Source organism: Podarcis gaigeae (assembly GCF_964106915.1).
Source record: "Podarcis gaigeae genome assembly, chromosome: 5".
NCBI classification, from domain to species: Eukaryota; Metazoa; Chordata; class Lepidosauria; order Squamata; family Lacertidae; genus Podarcis; species Podarcis gaigeae.
In genome coordinates, this window is record NC_139681.1 from 98,130,464 (window position 1) to 98,151,459 (window position 20,996).

Sequence of the window (20,996 nt, forward strand, 5' to 3'; positions counted from 1 at the left end):
GGCCAGCAGCAAGTGGGGAAGAGCATGAAAAGTTTCTGGGCTAGGAAACTACGCTGTGGGACAGCTGTTGTCATAAATGTATTAAGAGCAGGAAGGTGGTAGAATCACTGGGGTTTTTAAAGTAGAAGTTGGATGGCCATCTGTCATGGATACAAGAAGCCAAACGCAGCAACGCAGGGAACGTGTTCCTGTGGCCAAGAGCCGAAGGGAAATGTTGACCTCATATCCCTCCCCGGCTCTTGCCACCAGGTGCTGTGAGTTACCAGTCGGCCTCACCTGTGTGGCCACGCCTTGCCTCTTCAGAACAAACTTAGGAAGGCCCCAATCCTGCAAAGTCCTATTGGTCACAGGAATTGGCACATCCTCCCTGCCGAGTAAACCGGCTTTACGCAGGGGTGTAGCTAGCTGCTCCAGCACCCGGAGTGGCGGCGGCGGTGGCGGCGGGGGGGGGGGGGCCCAAGCCACCCACAGGAGCGGCATGACAATCTGCACACAGGGGTGGCACGGTGATCCGCCGGGGGGGGGGTGGCGGCGTGGCGAGCTGCCCACTGAGTCCACCTGACGGACACAAGCCCCATGCTGCCATTTCGGGCAGCGCGGGTTCCTTAGCCACCGTGCCACTCCTAGGAAAGATGCGTGGCTCAGGAGTACTGCAGACCGGGGCCCGTGGTAAGTGCCGCCTCCCACGGTGTGCTTTTTTGTCACCCCCTCAGGGATGACACCCGGGGTGGACCGCACCCACCACACCCACCCCCTTCATACACCCCTGCTGGGAAGGTCACACCACCTACTAGTCACATGCAAGGAAAGATGCTCCAGGCCAGAAGGAACAGGAAGTTATGACTGGCCGGACCAAATATCCCCTGCACGGCCACTCTAGCAAAGCAGGTAATGTTGTACAGTGGTGCCTCGCAAGACGAAATTAATCCGTTCTGTGAGGCTCTTCGTATAGCGTTTTTTTCGTCTTGCGAAGTAAGCCCATTGACAGCTTAGCGGATTAGCGCTTTTAGCGATTTAGCGGCTTTTAGCGGATCAGCTGATAAGCGGCTTAGGAAAAGGGGGGAAAAGGGAAAAAACCTGCAGGAACTCGCAAGACATTTCGTCTTGCGAAGCAAGCCCATAGGGAAATTCGTTTTGCGAAGCGCCTCCAAAACGGAAAGCGCCTCCTTTCGTCTAGCGGGTTTTCCGTCTTGCGAGGCATTCGTCTTGCGGGGCACCACTGTACTTGACTTGATTTTAAATTACCCCCCCATATTCTATTACCGACTTAAGCCCATACCTCAGAACCCATTGAAACAATACAAAAGAGAAAGATAGGTAGGTAGTTGTTATGTACTGAGTTGAATAGGATCCAAAATGCAGCAGTCTGATTGGTCCACAGGAACCACCCAATCCAGCTCCAGGTGGAAGTGTATCCGCAACCTGATTGGCCTACAGGAGAACCCTGGAATTAGCCAATCACATGGGGCCCATTGTGTGAATAATGTGTATAAAGCAGACATTCTGGGGGAACTTCCATTCCTCCTCACCACTATGAGCTGAATAAAGAGTATGAAATCCACTCTCGACTCTGAGTATATTTCAGTAGATAAAAACAAATACTTAAACTCCCTTCATTGTGAACATGAGCATGCATCTGCTGGTTCAAGGCACTTGTGGTGATTCACAAAGTCCTAAACAACTTGGGGACAAAGTAGTTTAAGGACCTGACTCCTTATGCTCTACCTCGATCTCCAAGAACTTCTACACCCATGAGGTTCAGCTGAACTTCACTGGGGCTGAGGCCCTGCCCTATAGAATTTGCTACCAGCAGAATCATGTTGTTGTTGTTGTTTAGTCGCTTAGTCGTGTCCGACTTAGTCATGACCCCCTGGACCAGAGCACGCCAGGCACTCCTGTCTTCCACTGCCTCACGCAGTTTGGTCAAACTCATGCCGGTAGCTTCAAGAACACTGTCCCACCATCTCATAGAACTGTAGAGTTGGTCCAACCACTATAATGCAGGAATCTTTTTGCCCAACTTGGGGCTCAAAGCCAGTACTTTGAGATTAATAGTCTGAGCTATCAATCCTTCAGCAGGCCTGCTTTCAGGTAACTTCTGGAAACTGTACTATTGTTTGGACAGGGCGCTGAATTACCCCTTTTACCCAATCAGTACTAATGTACTGGTTATCTCCCGCTTGGACTACTGCAATGCACTCTGCGTGGGGCTACCTTTGAAGGTGACTCGGAAACTACAGCTAATCCAGAATGCGGCAGCTAGTCTGGTGACTGGGAGCGGCCACTGAGACCACATAACACCGGTCTTGAAAGACCTACATTGGCTCCCAGTACGTTTCCAAGCACAATTCAAAGTGTTGGTGCTGACCTTTAAAGCCCTAAACGGCCTCAGCCCAGTATATCTGAAGGAGCATCTCCACCCCCATCGTTCAGCCCGGACACTGAGGTCCAACGCCGAGGGCCTTCTGGCGGTTCCCTCATTGTGAGAAGCAAAGCTACAGGGAACCAGGCAGAGGGCCTTCTCGGTGGTCGCACCCACCCTGCAGAACGCCCTATCACCAGATATCAAAGCGATAAACAACTACCTGACATTCAGAAGACATCTTAAGGCAGCCCTGTTCAGGGAAGTTTTTAACGTGTGACATTTTAGTGTATTTTTGGTCTCTGTGGAAGCTGCCCAGAGTGGCTGGGGAAACCCAGCCAGATGGGCGGGGTATAAATAATAAATTATTATTATTATTATTATTTATATAAAAAAGCCCTTGGCTTTATGTGTCGCCAGATTCAGGTCCTCTACTTGCTTGTTTACCTACCCACCTGTCCTGCAGCCTTTCAGTCTTTCCCACCCCCTGAAAGGTGTCTTTTCGCAGCCTCCGGAGTTTGTGCAGCCGAACGTTTCTGGAGGCAGGCGCAGCTGTGGCAGCAGAAAAATGCTGACTTGAAAAAAGGCCTCTGGCTGCTTCTCAGAACTATGAACCACTCCATGCGGGCGAACCTCAGTCGCCGGGAGCTGCGAGAGCAGACAAACCACCTGGCTCTCTTGGCATGGGCATGACTAAGTGTCGCTGTGACGCCCAGTCAGCATCCGAGGTATTGGTGGTCGGAAGTGGGGTTGTTCTGTTGCACCACAGGAAATTGCGCGCGTTTCCTGCAAAGTGTGGCTGCTGGCGTGTCGTTGAGCAAGGAGAGCCTGAACATGCTTTGCTTTGCTTTTAGAAAGCAAGAAGGCATTGGAATTTAAAGCATATTTAAAAAAACATTGTAAAATTAATGAATGTTAGAAAGATGCTGGAGTGAATTTACATGGTCTTAGCAGAAAGGTTGTAAAGAATTAAGTTAAAATGGATTGTTAATGGGTTAAAGTGAAAAATTCAAGGTAAAATTGCGTTAAGATAAATTATGGAACAAAATCTGAGAAAGAGGGGAAGGACTTGCTGAAACAATTATGAATTAGAATACAAAAAAGGGAGGCGTGAGGAAGTCAAGGAAATAAGTAAATGAAAGATAAAGATACGAAAATACTGGATGTTAGTGTTTTTTAAATGTTATTGTTTAGCTGTATTGTTTTCTTTTTTCTTTTTAGTATTGTATTTTCTTTTAGTATTGAAGTATTGTAATTTTTTTGTTTTTTTCTTATTATTATTGTCTGTTTTTCTTTTCTTTGTAATTGTTAAACTTATTTAACAAACTTATTTAACTTATTTATCTTAAAAAAAAGAAAGAAAGCAAGAAGGCATTTTAAGGTGAATCGTACTTTCTGGCTCCAATTCAAGGGGAATTGTTTCTGGCTCCAATTCTGGCTCCAATTCAAGGGGAATTTCTGGCTCTAATTCAAGGGGAATCATAGAATCGTAGACTTAGAAGGGGCCACGAGAGTCATCTAGTCCAGCCCGCTGCAATGCAGGAATCTCAATTAAAGCAATCAGGACAGCTGGCCATCTAACCTCTGCTTAAAAAGCTCCAAGGAAGGAGAGTCCACCCCCGGAATATAATTCTCTGGACACATTCTCCGGACTTGTAAGGGTTTGTGGAGGAGGGATTCGAGCACATAACCCGGACATTTGGGTTTGCACAATTAAAGTGGAGTAAAGTTCTCTGTCTCCCTAGCGCAACAAAAGCACTTTTTAAAAGAAAGGAGTATAAAAACATAAAAAATAGCGTGCTGGATCTGGAAAATGTGTGACCGTCTAGTCCAGGTTCCTGTTCTCACAGTGGTCAACCGGGGGCCCCAATGGGAAACCAGGAAGCAAGACTTGAGCTTCCCAGTCAACTTTCCTCTCCTGCACTTTCCAGGTATACAGTGGTACCTCGGGTTAAGAACTTAATTCGTTCTGGAGGTCTGTTCTTAACTTGAAACTGTTCTTAAATTGAGATACCACTTTAGCTAATGAGGCCTTCCGCTGCTGGAGCACGATTTCTGTTCTCATCCTGAAGCAAAGTTCTTAACCCGAGGTACTATTTCTGGGTTAGCAGAGTCTGTAACCTGAAGCGCCTGTAACCTGAAGCCTCTGTAACCCCAGGTACCACTGTACTGGTGTCCCAAAGCATTACTTTCTTCAGCCGTCACAGCTTTTAAAACACAATAACAAGAAAGAATTGAAACCACCAGTGACATACCGCTTGATAATTTTTGGAGGAAGGATCAAGGCAGTTAGCAAACAGTAAGTGTAATGTTCATTGGAGTTACAGTGGTACCTTAGGTTACACACGCTTCAGGTTACATACGTTTCAGGTTACAGACTCTGCTAACCCAGAAATAGTGCTTCAGGCCCCATTAGCTAAAGGGGTGCTTCAGGTTAAGAACAGTTTCAGGTTAAGTACGAACCTCTGGAACGAATTAAGTACTTAACCTGAGGTACCACTGTATTAGCTAAAACACAAAATAGTATACGAAGAAGCTTAGAAATGTTACCTTGGCCACTACGGAAGTACCCTACGTACCATTGTATTGCAAGTAAACCAAACAGGGAATAAAAGCTATTGTTGGTTGTCCATGTCACCTGGAAACTACAGAAGGAGTTGCGTGCCAAGGCACCTGAGCCACAGAGTTCCTAGGAGAACAATAAAACACACTGACACAAAGTATTTTGGTTTATGGGTTGAAATAGGACACAGTTTTATTGGTTACAGATGTGAGCGGTTTGTCTTAGGCTATATCTTGACTCCTGCCCATCTGCACCGAGTCCACAGGAGGATAAACAACAGATAGGGGGTGCCCTGTGACTTACATGAGATAGTGGCATCACCCTGAGGGGTCCCAATAGGGGCTGTGACATGGCCCTAGCCCACGCCCAGGCTTCGGACAGTATTCACACCCCAGATCCCTTTAACAGGACACCCTTACTGAGGAGGGGAAGGCAAAGGCAATGACCTCCCCTCGAGTCAACCAAAGGCTTTCCCAATGCAATGCCGCCCACCGATAAAGAGGTGAGTGGACTTGTCCCAAAGTCCTCACAGTTGACTTTGAACCTCTGGTGTTGTTAACTCTTGGCTGAGTTTCGTTTTGCAAACGGTCAGCTTGCGAGAGTGAGGAAAGCAAAGCAGGGACTCACAAACGGCACCCACCTTCTCATTGCGTCCCATTCTGCCCTCTGCAAAAAAGACCACAGTCACCTTTGTCATTAAGCAACACCGATCGGAAAAGAAGCATGAAAAGGCTCACGATGGATTTTTGGAGGTGGGTTTTTAAGAAGCAGATGCATGAGGCGAAGCCAAATGATCCCTGGAAGCTGACAATGGATCGCAGGATTGAGGTCCACAGCGTGGAACCCGGATGGACGGTAACATTTCAGGAGCATGCTCATGGAAGGTAAAAAAACAAACAAAGCTTCTACCAGATAGCTAATATGTTTGTAATGCGCAGGAACATAGAGAGCTGCCTTTTCCTGATTCAGAGCATTGGTCCATCTAGCACTGGGCTGTCTCCCCTGACCGGCTGCTGACTTGACATGAGCCAACAGTGTGACGCGGCAGCTAAAAAAGCCAATGCAATTCTGGGCTGCATCAATAGGAGTATAGCATCTAGATCAAGGGAAGTAATAGTGCCACTGTATTCTGCTCTGGTCAGACCTCACCTGGAGTACTGTGTCCAGTTCTGGGCACCACAGTTCAAGAAGGACACTGACAAACTGGAACGTGTCCAGAGGAGGGCAACCAAAATGGTCAAAGGCCTGGAACGATGCCTTATGAGGAACGGCTAAGGGAGCTGGGCATGTTTAGCCTGGAGAAGAGGAGGTTAAGGGGTGATATGATAGCCATGTTCAAATATATAAAAGGATGTCACATAGAGGAGGGAGAAAGGTTGTTTTCTGCTGCTCCAGAGAAGCGGACACGGAGCAATGGATCCAAACTACAAGAAAGAAGATTCCACCTAAACATTAGGAAGAACTTCCTGGCAGTAAGAGCTGTTTGACAGTGGAATTTGCTGCCAAGGAGTGTGGTGGAGTCTCCTTCTTTGGAGGTCTTTAAGCAGAGGCTTGACAACCATATGTCAGGAGTGCTCTGATGGTGTTTCCTGCTTGGCAGGGGGTTGGACTCGATGGCCCTTGTGGTCTCTTCCAACTCTATGATTCTATGATTCTATGATTCTATGGTTCTCCAGGGTTCCATGTAGGGTTCTCTCTTGGCCCTAAATAGAATCGTGGAATACTAGAGTTGGAAGGGACCCCAAGTCATCTTGTCCAACCCCCTGCAATGCCATTGGGGATTGAAAGTGGGACATTCTGTGTGCGGACTCTCTTCTGCTGATCTACATCTCATCCCATATTGTGCTCCAGCACACCTGCAGAGTGAACTCCCAGCTGGGAGGTTTTTTTGTGTGGAATTGATAGTGCTTATGCACACAGGGTTTTTGCAGCATCTATACCTTGTCAACGTCTTCAAAATGCCAAGATATCTCTCTCTCTCTCTCTCTCTCTCTCTCTCTCTCTCTCTCTCTCTCTGAATTTCCTCTTCCCATGGAAAACCCATTACCCATATTTTTCGCTCTATAGGGCGCACTGGACCATAGGGCGCACCTAGATTTTAGGGGTGGGGAATAAAGATTTTTTTTTAATTTCCCCCCCCCAGCCCCAAAGAGCAAAGAAGCGGGCTGTCTTGGCTTCCTCTTTAGCCACGCGCAACCTCTCCAGCCGGGAAAGGCTGTGCGCGGCTTTGGCAGAAGCCAAGACAGCCAGCGGAATGGATCCCACTCACTGTCTTGGCTTTGTTTTTAGCTGCGGGGCTGGGGCAGGGGAAGCCCGAGCTCCCCCCGACCCCAGCCCCCAGAATGGGTCCGGAAGCGGGGACGAGGTTGCGTGCAACCTCGCCTTCGCTCCCAGAGCTTGCTGCTATCCGTAAGCCTTCTGAGCCCGGCAGGAGCTCTCGCCAGGCTCTGAAGGCTTGCGGATAGCTGCCTGAAGCCCGGGGTGCGCAGCCTGCATTCGCTCCATAGGACGCACACACATTTCCCCTTCATTTTTGGAGGGGAAAAAGTGTGTCCTATAGAGCGGAAAATACAGTAAGTAGAAATAACCAGTTATAATCTGCTGTGGAAGCTCATTAGCTCATGGGGAGGGCAGTTTGTCTCATGTGATATGATGTTTTGGTGGATGTTCTCTCTATCATAACACCTTTGCTCTCCTTTCCTTCTCACCTGATATCAGGTGCCCAAGTGGGTATGGCTGGGGAAGAACCACTGGGAGGGGAGTCACTGAGTACTTTAAAACCATTGTTCTCTATGGGCATTTAGCTGCAGGTTACAATGTACAATATGCAAGGTCCACGCTTCAGGAGAGCATCAACAGAAGTACCAAATTCTGCTTGCTTCCCCCCCCCCCCATCTCTCTCCCTGCTAGATTTACCTGTTCCGGATGCCTCCACAGCTGGTCCTCACACCAAGTTCTTATCCTGTTCCACATGCAATGGGACAGTTCTGAGAGGCGAGGACACGTCAAGATGAAGCCCTTGGGTCAGCGGTGCCACGAATGCTCTCTGGACACGTACGAGGAGCCACAGTTCTCTGAGGACGACGTTGCCGACATCTTGAAAGACTTGATCCTTGACATCAGGGAGAAGTGCTATGGGGAGCAGGTTGTCCGCAGCCAGCTCTCTAAGGTGGTCTGTCACGAGGGTGGTCCGCATAAGCGCGAGTTTTGTGAAGGGTGCCAGCTGGGAATCCACAAAGGGCAACAAGGACGGTCGAAGCAAGTAGAGCACCATGGGAAACCCCAAAGCACAGGGTATCCGGCGACCATTATACAGATAGAAACACCAAGCCCATTTTTTACAGGGTCCTCAGCCCCATCATTCACAGGGTCCTCAGTCCCATCATTCACAGGGTCTTCAGGCCCATCATTCACAGGGTCCTCAGTCCCATCATTCACAGGGTCCTCAGTCCCATCATTCACAGGGTCCTCAGTCCCTATACAGAGTTGCAATTGCTGCCTATGTTTTATAATTATAATTATAATTTTCATTGTCTGGTACTGGGGATAGCAGAGCAGGCGGTACAGTTAAACTGCAATGGAAATTCAGGCACCCACCCCTTGCTGGCTTGGCCTGTTGTGACTTTATAAGCCCTGCCGCCTCCTGTACAAAAGCTGCTGAATGTCTGCAAAGGCTTTTCTGTATTCTGAAACTATTACGCCAGTGGCAAATTGTGACGGATCAGAACATCTTTGGTGGAAGATTCGCCTTTTCTTCCCTTTTCTTTGCTACTTGAATAGAATGTCGTTCAATCAATCAATCAATCAATCAATCAATCAATCAATCGACCGTTGTGTGATCAGCTGCTCATTAGTGGCAAATCAGAACACAGCTTTTATAGTAGTTCAAAACAAGAGTCATAAAACATCTGAACATTCTTCAAACATAGACACCTTTCTACAAACATAAGGAAATGTTACAGGTCATGAGAAGCAGCTGAGCAGCTGGATGGCAAAACTATTGCAATAGTATGCTGGGTCCCACCTGGATACAGGACTTGAATTCGCTTCCGTGGTTTATTTAGCAGGTGATCCCTCACCTGGGGAAACAACAAGGTGATATGGAAGTGACTTCTTTTGCAGGTGGAGTGGATGGCCACCCCCCCATTTTTTTTTAATGGCCACCCACGTAATACAGTAGTGCCTGGCAGATAGAATGTGAACAGGTGAACTTTCCCCATAATTGCATTTCCATACTACAAAAGGCTTAACCTTCGAATTTCAGAAAATTCATGGGTTTTCCTTCATGTGTTGATCAGTGACCATCAACATCTTTGTATGTCTTAACAACTCTCTCTCCCCTCCCCCAGTCCCGTTGATGCCCTGGTCTGGTAGACCAGGTAAACTGCATTTTTTAAACACTGCAACACTGTCTCTCTCCAGGTGAAGACTTCGAGCATTTAGTAATTCCTAACATATATTAACTCTAACTATGGGTGTCCCAAAACTGTACGGCATTGTACAGATTGGACAATGGACAGATGGCCATCCAACCTCTGCTTAAAATCCTCCAAGGAAGGAGAGTCCACCTCCTGAATATAATTTTCTGGACACATTCTCCAGACTTGTAAGGGTTTGGGGAGCAGGGATTCAAGCACATAACCAGGACGTTTAGGTAAAGGTAAAGGGACCCCTGACCATTAGGTCCAGTCGTGACCGACTCTTGGGTTGAGGCGCTCATCTCGCTTTATTGGCCGAGGGAACTGGTGAACAGCTTCCGGGTCATGTGGCCAGCATGACTAAGCAGCTTCTGGCGAACCAGAGCAGCGCACGGAAACGCCGTTTACCTTCCCGCCGGAGCAGTACCTGTTTATCTACTTGCACTTTGACATGCTTTCGAACTGCTAGGTTGGCAGGAGCTGGGACCGAGCAACGGGAGCTCACCCCGTCACGGGGATTCGAACTGCCGACCTTCTGATCGACAAGTCCTAGGCTCTGTGGTTTAACCCACAGTGTCCCAACCAGGACGTTTAGTTTTGCGTAATTAAAATGGAGCAAGGTTCTCTGTCTCCCCAGGGCAACAAAAGCACGTTTTAAAAGAAAGGAGTATAAAAACATAAAAAAGAGCGTGCTGGATCTGGAAAATGGGTAACCCTCTAGTCCAGGATCCTGTTCTCACAGTGGTCAACCAGGAGCCCTAGTGGGAATCCAAGAAGCAAGACTTGAGGTTCCCAGTCAACTCTCCTCTCCTGCACTTTCCAGGTATACAGTGGTACCTCGGGTTAAGAACGTAATTCGTTCTGGAGGTCCGTTCTTAACTTGAAACTATTCTTAAATTGAGATACCACTTTAGCTAATGGGGTCTTCCGCTGCCGGAGCACGATTTCTGTTCTCATCCTGAAGCAAAGTTCTTAACCCGAGGTACTATTTCTGGGTTAGCAGAGTCTGTAACCTGAAGCGCCTGTAATCTGAAGCCTCTGTAACCCCAGGTACCACTGTACTGGTATCCGAAAGCATTACTTTCTTCAACCATCACAGCTCTTAAAACACAATAACAAGAAAGAATTGAAACCACCAGTGACATACTGCTTGATAATTTTTGGAGGAAGGATCAAGGCAGTTAGCAAACAGTAAGTGTAATGTTCATTGGAGCTATTAGCTAAAACACAAAATAGTATACGAAGAATCTTAGAAATGTTACCTTGGCCACTACGGAAGTACGCTATATACTACTGTATTGCAAGTAAACTAAACAGGTAATAAAAGCTATTGTTGGCTATCCATGCCACCTGGAAACTACAGAAAGAGTTGTCCCAAAGTCCTCACAGTTGACTTTGATCCTCTGGTGTTATTAACTCTTGGCTGAGTTTCGTTTCGCAAACACACGGACCAGTCAGCTTGTGAGAGTGAGGAAAGCAAAGCAGGGAATCACAACGGGCACCCACCTTCTCTCTGCATCCCATTCTGGCATCTGCAAAAAAGACCACAGTCACCTTTGTCATTAAGCAACACCAATCGGGAAAGAAACATGAATAGGCTCACGATGGATTTTTGGAGACGGGTTTTTAAGAAGCAGATGAATGAGGTGAAGCCAAATGATATCTGGAGGCTGACAATGGATCGCAGGATTGAATTCCACAGCGTGGAACCCGGGTGGACGGAAGCATTTCAGGAGCATGCTCATGGAAGGTAAAAACAACAACAACAAAGCTTCTACCAGATAACTAACATTTTTGTAGTGCCCAGGAACACAGAGAGCTGCCTTTTGCTGAATCAAAGCATTGGTCCATCTAGCACTGGGCTGTCTCCCCTGACTGCCTGAGGTTCTCCAGGGTTCCATGTAGGGTTCTCCTGAGGTCCACTCTTCAGGAGAGCCTCAATAAAAGTACCAAATTCTGCCTGCTTCTCCTCCCATCATCTCTCCCTCTCTCCCTGCTAGATTTACCTGTTCCGGATGCTGGCACAGCTGGTCCTCACACCAAGTTCTTATCCTGTTCCACATGCAATGGGACAGTTCTGAGAGGCGAGGACACGTCAAGATGAAGCGCTTTGGTCAGCGGTGCCACGAATGCTCTCTGGACACGTACGAAGAGCCACAGTTCTCTGAGGACGACGTTGCCGACATCTTGAAAGACTTGATTCTTGACATCAGGGAGAAGTGCTATGGGGAGCAGGTTGACCGCAGTCAGCTCTCTAAGGTGGTCTGTCACGAGGGTGGTCCGCATAAGCGCGAGTTTTGTGAAGGGTGCCAGCTGGGAATCCACAAAGGGCAACAAGGACGGTCGAAGCAAGCAGAGCACCATGGGAAACCCCAAAGCACAGGGTATCCGGCGACCATTATACAGATAGAAACACCAAGTCCATCATTCCCGAGGTCCTCAGCCCCATCATTCACAGGGTCTTCAGCCCCATCATTCCCCTGGTCCTCAGCCCCATCATTCCCAAGGCCCTCAGCCCCATCATTCACAGGGTCTTTAGCCCCATCATTCCCCTGGTCCTCAGCCCCATCATTCCCAAGGCCCTCAGCCCCATCATTCACAGGGTCTTCAGCTCCATCATTCCCCTGGTCTTCAGGCTCATCATTCCCAAGGCCCTCAGCCCCATCAATCACAGGGTCTTTATCCCCATCCTCCACAGGGTCCTCAGCCCTAACACAGAGTTGTAATTACTGTCTTTGGTCTGTAATTCTAATTATAGCAGTATTTATAATTTCAATTATAATTTTCATTGCCTATATGGTTTCGTTGCCTAACTGGTTCCGGGGATAACAGAGCAGGCAGGAAATTTAAACTGCAATGCAAATTCAGACACCCACTCCTTCTGGCTTTGCCTGCCGTGACTTTAGAAGCCCTGCTGCCTCCTGTACAAAAGCTGTCGAATGTCTGAATATGCCTTTCTGTATTCTGAAACTATTACACCAGTGGCAAATTGTGACGGTGTAAGATTCGCCTTTTCTTCCCTTTCCTTTCTTTGCTACTCGAATAGAATGTCGTTCAATCAATCAATCAATCAATCAATCAAGTATACCGTTGTGTAATCAGCTGCTAGTTGTGTGATCAGCAAATCAGAACACAGCTTTTATAGTAGTTCAAACAAAGAGTCATAAAACATCTGAACATTCTTAAAACATAAACACCCTTCAACATACATCAGGAAAGGTTACGGGTCATGAGAAGTAACTGAGCAGCTGGTTGGCAAGGCTGTGCTATTGCAATGATTTTAGTAAATGCTGGGTCCCTCTTGGATACGGGACTTGAATTCGCTTCCGTGGTTTATTTAGCAGGTGGTCCCTCACCTGGGGAATGAACAAGTTGATATAGAAGTGAATTCTTTTGCAGGTGGAGTGGATGGCCACCCCCCTTTTTTTAAATGGCCACCCACGTAATACAGTGTCCGACAGATAGAATGTGAACAGGTGAACTTTCCCCATAATTGCATTTTCATACTAGAGAAAGCTTAACCTTTGAATTTCAGCAAATTCAAATGTCTTCCTTCATGCGTTGACCATCAACATCTTTGTACGTCTTAACAGCTCTCTGCCCATCCCCCCCCCCATCTGACGATGCCCTGCTCTGGCACACAAGCTTAAACTGCATTTTTCTATTTCACACTGCAACACTGTCTCTCCCCCAGGTGAAGGCTTCAAGCATTTAGTAATTCCTAACATTTACTAACTCTAACTATGGGTGCCTCAAAACTGTATACCATTGTACTGCAAGTTAACTATACAGTGAATTATTAAGGAGTTCCTGATTTCTACCTCCTAAGCCTTTTTGCAAAGTTTCCCCATGTTGCATTTGCCATTTGGTTGGGGGGCAGCAATGGCAAACTAGTTTTTGTTTTAAGATTTTAAAATAAGAACATATTTTGCTTTAATGGGGTTGCATATTTCTGCTACCAGCTGATTTTATTATTCATTACCTGCTCTGTTTGATCTTAAAAAGAGAGGTCTGTTGTTATTTCTTTCTGAGGTGTTACTTGTTCCTGGAAATTTTAAGACATTGAAGGATTGGGTAGGAGAAAACTGTTTCAAATGAATAAAATAAATTGCAAATGAAAAAAACCCTCTCGGATCCTGTGCATTTGTTATAGATACTTCCAAAATACCTAATGATAATGAATAGTAGTGCTAGCAATGGAAGTCAAATAGGTAACTCCCCTATCACCAGCAAAAAGGGGGTTGTGCAACAGGATTTATTTATTTCATAAAATTTATAATCTGCTTGATTGGGGAAAAAAAGCTTCATAAGGGTTTACAAAAAGAATAAAGCAATGAAATTATCAATAAGAGAAATTAACAACAATAATTTAAGACTTTTGAAAAATTAAAATAGCAATAGACTAAAAACAGATTAAAACTTGCATAAACATTCTAAATATCTGGGTAGGCTTACCTAAACAAAATTAGCTCTTTATATGCAGATATGGAACACAGGGCATTTAACTACTTATGGAAATAATCAATATATATATATATAAATTCTTAGCTGGCCAGAAATAGAGTTGACCCGAGGAATAATAATAATAACAGCATAATGAGATTGCGATTGAATTAAATTGGTTGTTGGGGTCCCTCGAACCCCATAACCGTGACTGGGAAGAAAAGAGAGGAGAAAATAAAGGAAGGCATGTTAGCACGTAAGAAAAATTCCAAAGTCCATATTAGGGCAATACCTTTATCAGGCTAATGCCCCACCCCAAAGTGGTTGTTTTTTTTTAATGTGCAAGCTTTAGAGTTCTTCAGACATCTCCATCTAGCCTGATGAAGAGTTCTGAAGAACTCTAAAGCTTGCACACTATTTTCTAGCCCAGGTGTGCCCTGTGTTAGCCGATGGTCATGAACTCAGCTGCCACCTTTGTGAATGGGAAGAAAGCATCAGGGGGCAGGGAGAACAGCACATTTTGGTTGCCCTTCTTAAGTTTCCGCCTGCTATACAGAGGGAGGATTAGCAAGAGAATGGAAACTGGTTCAGTAAGATCTTGCCCAAGCATGTCTTGTGTTAGCCGATGGTTTTGAACTCAGCTGCTGCCTTTGTGAAGGGGCAACCCGGAGCCATCGCTGGCATTCGCAAACACACAGGCCTGACTTGCTCTCTCTGGCAATTCAAAGCTTCGACATTAGGTCTCTAGGGGAATATCAAAGGAAGAGCAAGAGACTCTGGAGGGTTAATGATATTGTGAAATACAAAACGCTGGTCCCCAGGACTTGGGTCCTGGACCCCTTTGAAATAATAAAGCCTGGGCAAAGTTGATGAAGCAGCAATATTTTATCGAAAATAAACACTTGCAAGTGGGTGTCCTGAAAAGGCAGGCACGCCATCCCTTATCAAAAACATGAATATATAAACCCTTTCCTCAAGCGCAATTCCCTCCTTCGTTGCCTACAAGGAAGGGGCGTTCAAAGTTCACACCTATCGCGTCCGTCTATTGCAATGTAAAATACAACCCCCTACTCCCTCTTTCATCCCCAAAGCCCCTTATTTGGTAGTTTTTCCTGTTCCCCAAAGCCCCTTATTTGGCCACGCCTTTTCCCCCTTACATACTGCTTTTAGCAATAAAGCTACCGGTATGTTCCTTTATTTCACCAAAGTGTGTAACACCGGTTTCAACTACAGTGGTACCTTGGGTTACAGACGCTTCAGGTTACAGACACTTCAGGTTCATAGCTGTCAACCTTCCCTTTTTTTGTGGGAAATTTCCTTATTCCAGCGCCATTTCCCGCTGCTTCCCGCTGCTATCCTGGATTGTTAGATATCCCGTAGACTGTCCCTGGGACAGGTGAGGCTGCCGATCCCTTATTTTTGAGGCTGCCGATCCCTTATTTTCAAATCTGATAGTTGACAGTTATGTTCAGGTTACAGACTCCGCTAACCCAGAAATAGTACCTTGGGTTAAGAACTTTGCTACAGGATGAGAACAGAAATCGCACGGCGGCGGTGGGAGGCCCCATTAGCTAAAGTGGTACCTCAGGTTAAGAACGGTTTCAGGTTAAGAATGGAGCTTCAGAACAAATTAAGTTCTTAACCCGAGGTACCTCTGTACCTGTTTTGCAAAAAGCCCCTGGCCACAGTAGCTAAAGATATTCTAATTCTTCAGAATTTTGCAACAACTTGGTTCTCTCAAAAAGCCTCATGATTTCTAAAGAAACATGACCACAGCTAGTTTGAAATATGCTAGCAACAGCCACCCACACCCTGGCTGCAATATTCCTATAGGCTTACACACCTCAGTTGCAATTTTCTTATAGCCCTATGATTTTTATGATTGATAAAAGCATTTTTCTCTTCTGCAGGAGCAAACCGAAAAGACAACATTTACATTTCTCACAATATAGACTCACAGCCCTGGAAGGGTCACACCAATATAATCCAGACCAACCCCCACTCCTATTACAATATATAGTGGACTATCAGCCTCGTATCCTGGCCTTGCTCAGGAATTCTGAGAAATCAGTGCAGCTTCGAAGTCAGTGGTTAAATTCAGCATCATTTTGAAAGGCTCCACCCGCCATCTTGATTAAAAATGGAGTCCAGTTGTAGCCGAACATAGACAAAGCCTGTTCCTCGATCTCAGGAACCAACGTTTGCTTGCAATATCTCTGCTCCACAAGCTACAGGAAGCCCCAGCTGATGGAAGCGTCAAGGTAAGGAGAGCAAACTGTGTGGAAAACACTTACCGTATTTTTCGCTCTATAGGACGCACTTTCCCCCCTCCAAAAATTAAGGGGAAATGTGTGTGCGTCCTATGGGGCGAATGCAGGCTCCTTGGTGTCAGTGATAGCAACGTGAAGCCTCCGAAGCGCAGTGGGAGCGCTCCCTCCGCACTCCGGAGGCTTCGCGTTGCTTTTGCTGAAGCCTGGAGAGCGAGAGGGGTCGGTGCGCACCGACCCCTCTCGCTCTCCAGGCTTCAGGGACAGCTGCCTGAAGCCTTTGGAGCACAGCGGGAACTCACACTGTGCTCCAAAGGCTTCAGGTTCCTTTTGCTGAAGCCGGGAGAGCAAGACTCTCCTGGCTTCAGCAGAGAGGGAGAGCTACACAGTGCCCCTTCAGCCAAGCGGGAGGAGAAATGGAAGGGGCTCTGTTTCTCTTGCCGCTTCACTGAAGGGGCGCTGAGCAGAGAGGGGGGGGGAATTTGTTTTTCTTGTTCTCCCCCTCTAAAACAAGGTGCGTCCTATGGTCGGGTGCGTCCTATAGAGCGAAAAAAAATGGTAGTTATTTGATTATTTCATTAAAACAGATGAAAAAGGGCACAGTGAGGTCATTGTGTGCTAGGAGCCAAATCCTGAAAGTACGTATAACGCAGGGGCCAAAGGGATAGGAAATCTGTAGAAATGACGGGTTCAGCACTACCCTAGTAGGGAAGCCTAAGGGGCCGCAGTGAAGTATTGCTACAAAAGGTAGGCTTTCAACTTCTGATGTTGTTTGTTAAGAAACTCTTCCTGGTAAGTCTCACTTCAGTTTCGTTTCTCAAAGGTTTGGGCTGGGCAGCTTGTGTGAGCGAGGAAATAGAAAGCTGGCAAGAAGGTGAACTACCCACTGTTTCACTGGACTCCGATACGGGCCTCTGAAAAAACAAAATAGGCTTTATATTAAGCAGGTCCGATCCCAAAATATACACGAAGAAGATGAACATGGACTTTTGGAGAGCGGTTTTCAAGGAGCAAATTGAAGCAGTGAAACTAAGAGATTTCTGGAGACTAACAATGGATCGGAGCCTTGACTTCCATAATGTGGCATCTCTATGGAGGAAATCGCTGCAGGAACACGCTCACGGAAGGTAAAACATCAGCTGCTACTGCATACCCAATAATTTTGCAATGCACAGAGCCATAAAAAGCTTCCTTTTGCTGTGTCAGATGCTCAGTACTGCCTACCCTGACTGACAGCGATTCTCCAGCAGGCAGGGCCAAATGTGGCCCTTCAGCTGTTTGGGGACTACAGTTCCCATCATCCCTGACCACTGGTTAGTTAGGGATGATGGGAGTTGTAGTCCCAAAACAGCTGGAGGGCCAAGTTTGGCCATGCCTGCGTCTAGGGTTTCATTCAGGGCCCTCTCCTAGCCCTACCCAGAGTTGTCATTGGGAATTGATCCTGATCTCTAATCCTGAGCTACAGCTCTTCCCATAATGTGCTCTGGCACACCAGTGGCTTCAAAGATCTGTCGAGGTCCCCTCAGACAGGGGGTTATTATGAGATGGATAGCAGCTATGCACACAAAACTTTTTGTCGCCACACCTTTACTGCACCTGAGCCAAACCTTGACAGTTTGTTTTCAGTAGTATAGTAGTATAATAATAATAATAATAATAATAATAATAATAATAATAATAATATATTATTTATACCCTGCCCATCTGGCTGAGTTTCCCCAGCCACTCTGGGTGGTTCCCAATCAAGTGTTAAAAACAGTACAGCGTTAAATATTAAAAACTTCCCTGAAAAGGGCTGCCTTCATATGTCTTTTAAAGATAGGATAGCTGCTTATTTCCTTCTAAAAGTTTGGTAGTTGTTGTTCTCTTTGACATCTGGTGGGAGGGAGTTCCACAGGGCAGGTTCCCTGTAACCTCACTTCTTGCAATGAGGGAACTGCCAGAAGGCCCTCAGTGCTGGATCTCAGTGTCTGGGCTGGATGATGGGGGTGGAGACGCTCCTTCAGGTATACAGGACTGAGGCCGTTTAGGGCTTTAAAGATCAGCACCAGCACTTTGAATTGTGCTCAGAAACGTACTGGGAGCCAATGCAAATCTCTCAGAACTGGTGTTATGTGATTCCGGCGGCCACTCCCAGTCACCAGTCTAGCTGCCTGATTCTGGATTAATTGCAGTTTCCGGTATAGTATAGTATAGTATAGTATAGTATAGTATAGTATAGTATAGTATAGTATAGTATAGTATAGTATAGTATAATACCAAAATAATTTTTGGGGGTATATACAACCAAACAGTATCTATGCCTCTCTTCAAGAGCATTGGCTATACTTCTACAGTTCTCCATGACATATTGTGTTGCGCAGGGATTTTCAACTCTGACAAATATGAAAGATCAGAAAAGAGAAAGGTTTCTTTGTGTTGATGAAGAGATGGGTGTTTATTTGTCTCAAATGAGACCTGAGATTACCTGGCAAGCTCACACCTCTAATTGAGTTTGTATACATACTTAAGGTACACATATAAGAGGCTTGTTTATTTATAATTCTATCTGCGAAATTATTCATGTTCTTCTGTAGTCACATTGTTTTAAACTTTCTGGGTGTCCCATAGTCCTATTATAAAGTAGTTGTGTTTTGTGCTATAAATCAAGCACTTCTAGAAGTTGTTTCTTTGTGTTTTCTTATCAATGACAATTTCAGTGCGGCACAAGCAAATTTGTATTCTGAAAGTGTTGCCCAGGGGGAAAAACTCCTTCGAGAACCAGTACAACAGCTCCCTCTCTTGAAAGGAGGGCAGAAGGGAGCTCTGGGATTTCATGTGACTCCAGGCTCATACACAGTTTCTTTTGACTCGTTTTCTCAGCATAAAGGTAAAGGTAAAGGGACCCCTGACGATCAGGTCCAGTCGTGACTGACTTTGGGGTTGCGGTGCTCATCTCGCTTTATTGGCCAAGGGAGCCGGCGTTTGTCCGTAGACAGCTTCCAGGTCATGTGGCCAGCATGACTAAGCCGCTTCTGGCGAACCAGAGTAGCGCATGGTGAACGACGTTTACCTTCCCGCCAGAGCGGTACCTATTTATCTACTTGCACTTTGATGTGCTTTCAAACTGCTAGGTTGGCAGGAGCAGGGACCCAGCAACTGGAGCTCACCCCGTCGAGGGGATTCGAACCGCCGACCTTCTGATCGGCAAGTCCTAGGCTCTGTGGTTTAACCCACAGCGCCACCCGCATCCCAGCTTCTGAGCATATTGTGTACTGATTAGTCCCCCCAAGTCCAAGACCATTTCTTATGGTTCCACGGCGGTACCTTGCGAAAACACGATCCTACCCACTGAACTGCAGCTCAGTTAAACAAAACCTCTTTGGGTTTTCCACTTGTCTTCTAAGATCTGATTCAGTAGTAAGATTGGGTTTTTGCAAGGCACAGCTGCAGAACAGCAAGGAAAGCTCTCGGGCCCAAGTGTGGATGAGCCCTTTGTTGTGTACTGAGCTGAATCCTAAAACAATAGGGTCCAGAATGCAGCAGTCTGATTGGTCAGCAGGAGCCACCCAATCCAGCTCCAGGTGGAAGTTGAAATATACTCGGAGTCGAGAGTGGGTTTCATGCTCTTTATTCAGCTCATAGTGGTGAGGAGGAATGGAAGTTCCCCCAGAATGTCTGCCTTATATACATTATTTACACAATGGGCCCCACGTGATTTGCTTATTCTGGGATTCTCCTGTAGGCCTATCAGGTTGCAGATTCTCTTCCACCTGGAGCTGGATTGGGTGGCTTCTGGGGACCAATCAGACTGCTGCATTTTGGATCCTATTCAACTCAGTACATAACAGAAGTGTATCAGCAACCTGATTGGCCTGCAGGAGCAGCCAATCAGGCTTCTGGAGGAGGTGAATCCACAACCTGATTGGCCTACAGGAGCAGCCCAGAATTAACCAATCATGCGGGGCCCATTGTGTAAATAATGTATATATAGCTAGACATTTTGGGGAAAGTTTCATTCATTGCTACCATGAGCTGAATAAGGAGCATGAAATTCACACTCGACTCCAAGTATATTTCACCTCTGCTAACTGGGATCGTCCATCTGGGGAAATCAACTGCAGGTTCAAAGTATCAAAGTATCAACTTTCTCCAGGATAACCCCAAAAAGAAGTCCCTAAACCTGTTGCCGTTCTTCTCCATTCCTTCCACCTTTGTCTCTTTTAGCTTTACATGTTCACAATGCTACCACAGCTGGTCCTCACATCAAGTTGTCATCTTGTTCCATATGCACCTGGAGCGATACGGGAATCAAGGGTCGGTCAGGATGAGGACCTTCAGGCAGCGATGCTACCAGTGCTCTTCAGACAAGTACGAAGAGCCACAGTTCAGCAAGGAGGATGTTGTCCATAGCGTTGAGTGCTTGATCCTCAGCATCAGAAAGAAATGCTACGGGGAATACTTAGATGACAGCAGACTCTTTGAGGTGGTACATGAGAACAGGGGCCCTCATAAGCATGAGCATTGTGAAGCTTGTCACCTGGGAATACACAATGCACATTATAGGCGGTCTAGAGGTTCTGGTCATCACAGGGAACCCCAAAAACCAACATATCTCCCGGCCAGTCTGCAGGAGAGTAAGGCAAGCTCAACCACTTCCAGCTCCTTGGCAACACTAAAATATGAAGCATTTGCAAACCACACTGGCCCCAGTTTTTGCCAGGAATGTTGCTCTTGTTTCATTGCTCTTGTGATTGCGATTTTTGTATTCCTTGTCTACTGGAATAAGAATAAATACCTGTGATTTCTGCACTGCAGGGGGTTGGATTAGATGACTTTAGGAATCCCTTCCAACTCTACAATTCTATGAAAAACCCAACATTACCCGAAGGTGTTCTCAAGAAGACTCAGGGGACCTTTGGCAGGGAAAACAAACTTCCACCTGGTGGCAGTGGAAAGACCAC

At 46.4% G+C, this 20,996-nt stretch overlaps 2 protein-coding genes across 3 annotated transcripts; both read left to right on the forward strand.

The window, feature by feature from the left end:
* Positions 1-5,454: 5,454 nt before the first annotated feature.
* Positions 5,455-8,612, forward strand: LOC310844526 (receptor-transporting protein 2-like). Its single transcript, XM_083738624.1, has 2 exons — positions 5,455-5,809; positions 7,836-8,612. Exons 1-2 carry the CDS (start codon positions 5,649-5,651, stop codon positions 8,473-8,475), a joined length of 801 nt encoding a protein of 266 aa, XP_083594750.1. The 5' UTR covers positions 5,455-5,648; the 3' UTR covers positions 8,476-8,612.
* A 1,676-nt stretch (positions 8,613-10,288) lies between these two features.
* Positions 10,289-13,576, forward strand: LOC310845021 (receptor-transporting protein 2-like). 2 transcript variants are annotated; one of them, XM_083739894.1, is made up of 3 exons: positions 10,289-11,093; positions 11,344-11,826; positions 11,923-13,576. In XM_083739894.1, exons 1-3 carry the CDS (start codon positions 10,933-10,935, stop codon positions 12,170-12,172), a joined length of 894 nt encoding a protein of 297 aa, XP_083596020.1. In that variant the 5' UTR covers positions 10,289-10,932; the 3' UTR covers positions 12,173-13,576. The 2 variants fall into 2 exon arrangements, with proteins under 2 accessions (XP_083596020.1, XP_083596019.1); XM_083739893.1 differs by having other exon boundaries at positions 10,291-11,093; positions 11,344-13,576.
* Positions 13,577-20,996: the final 7,420 nt, after the last annotated feature.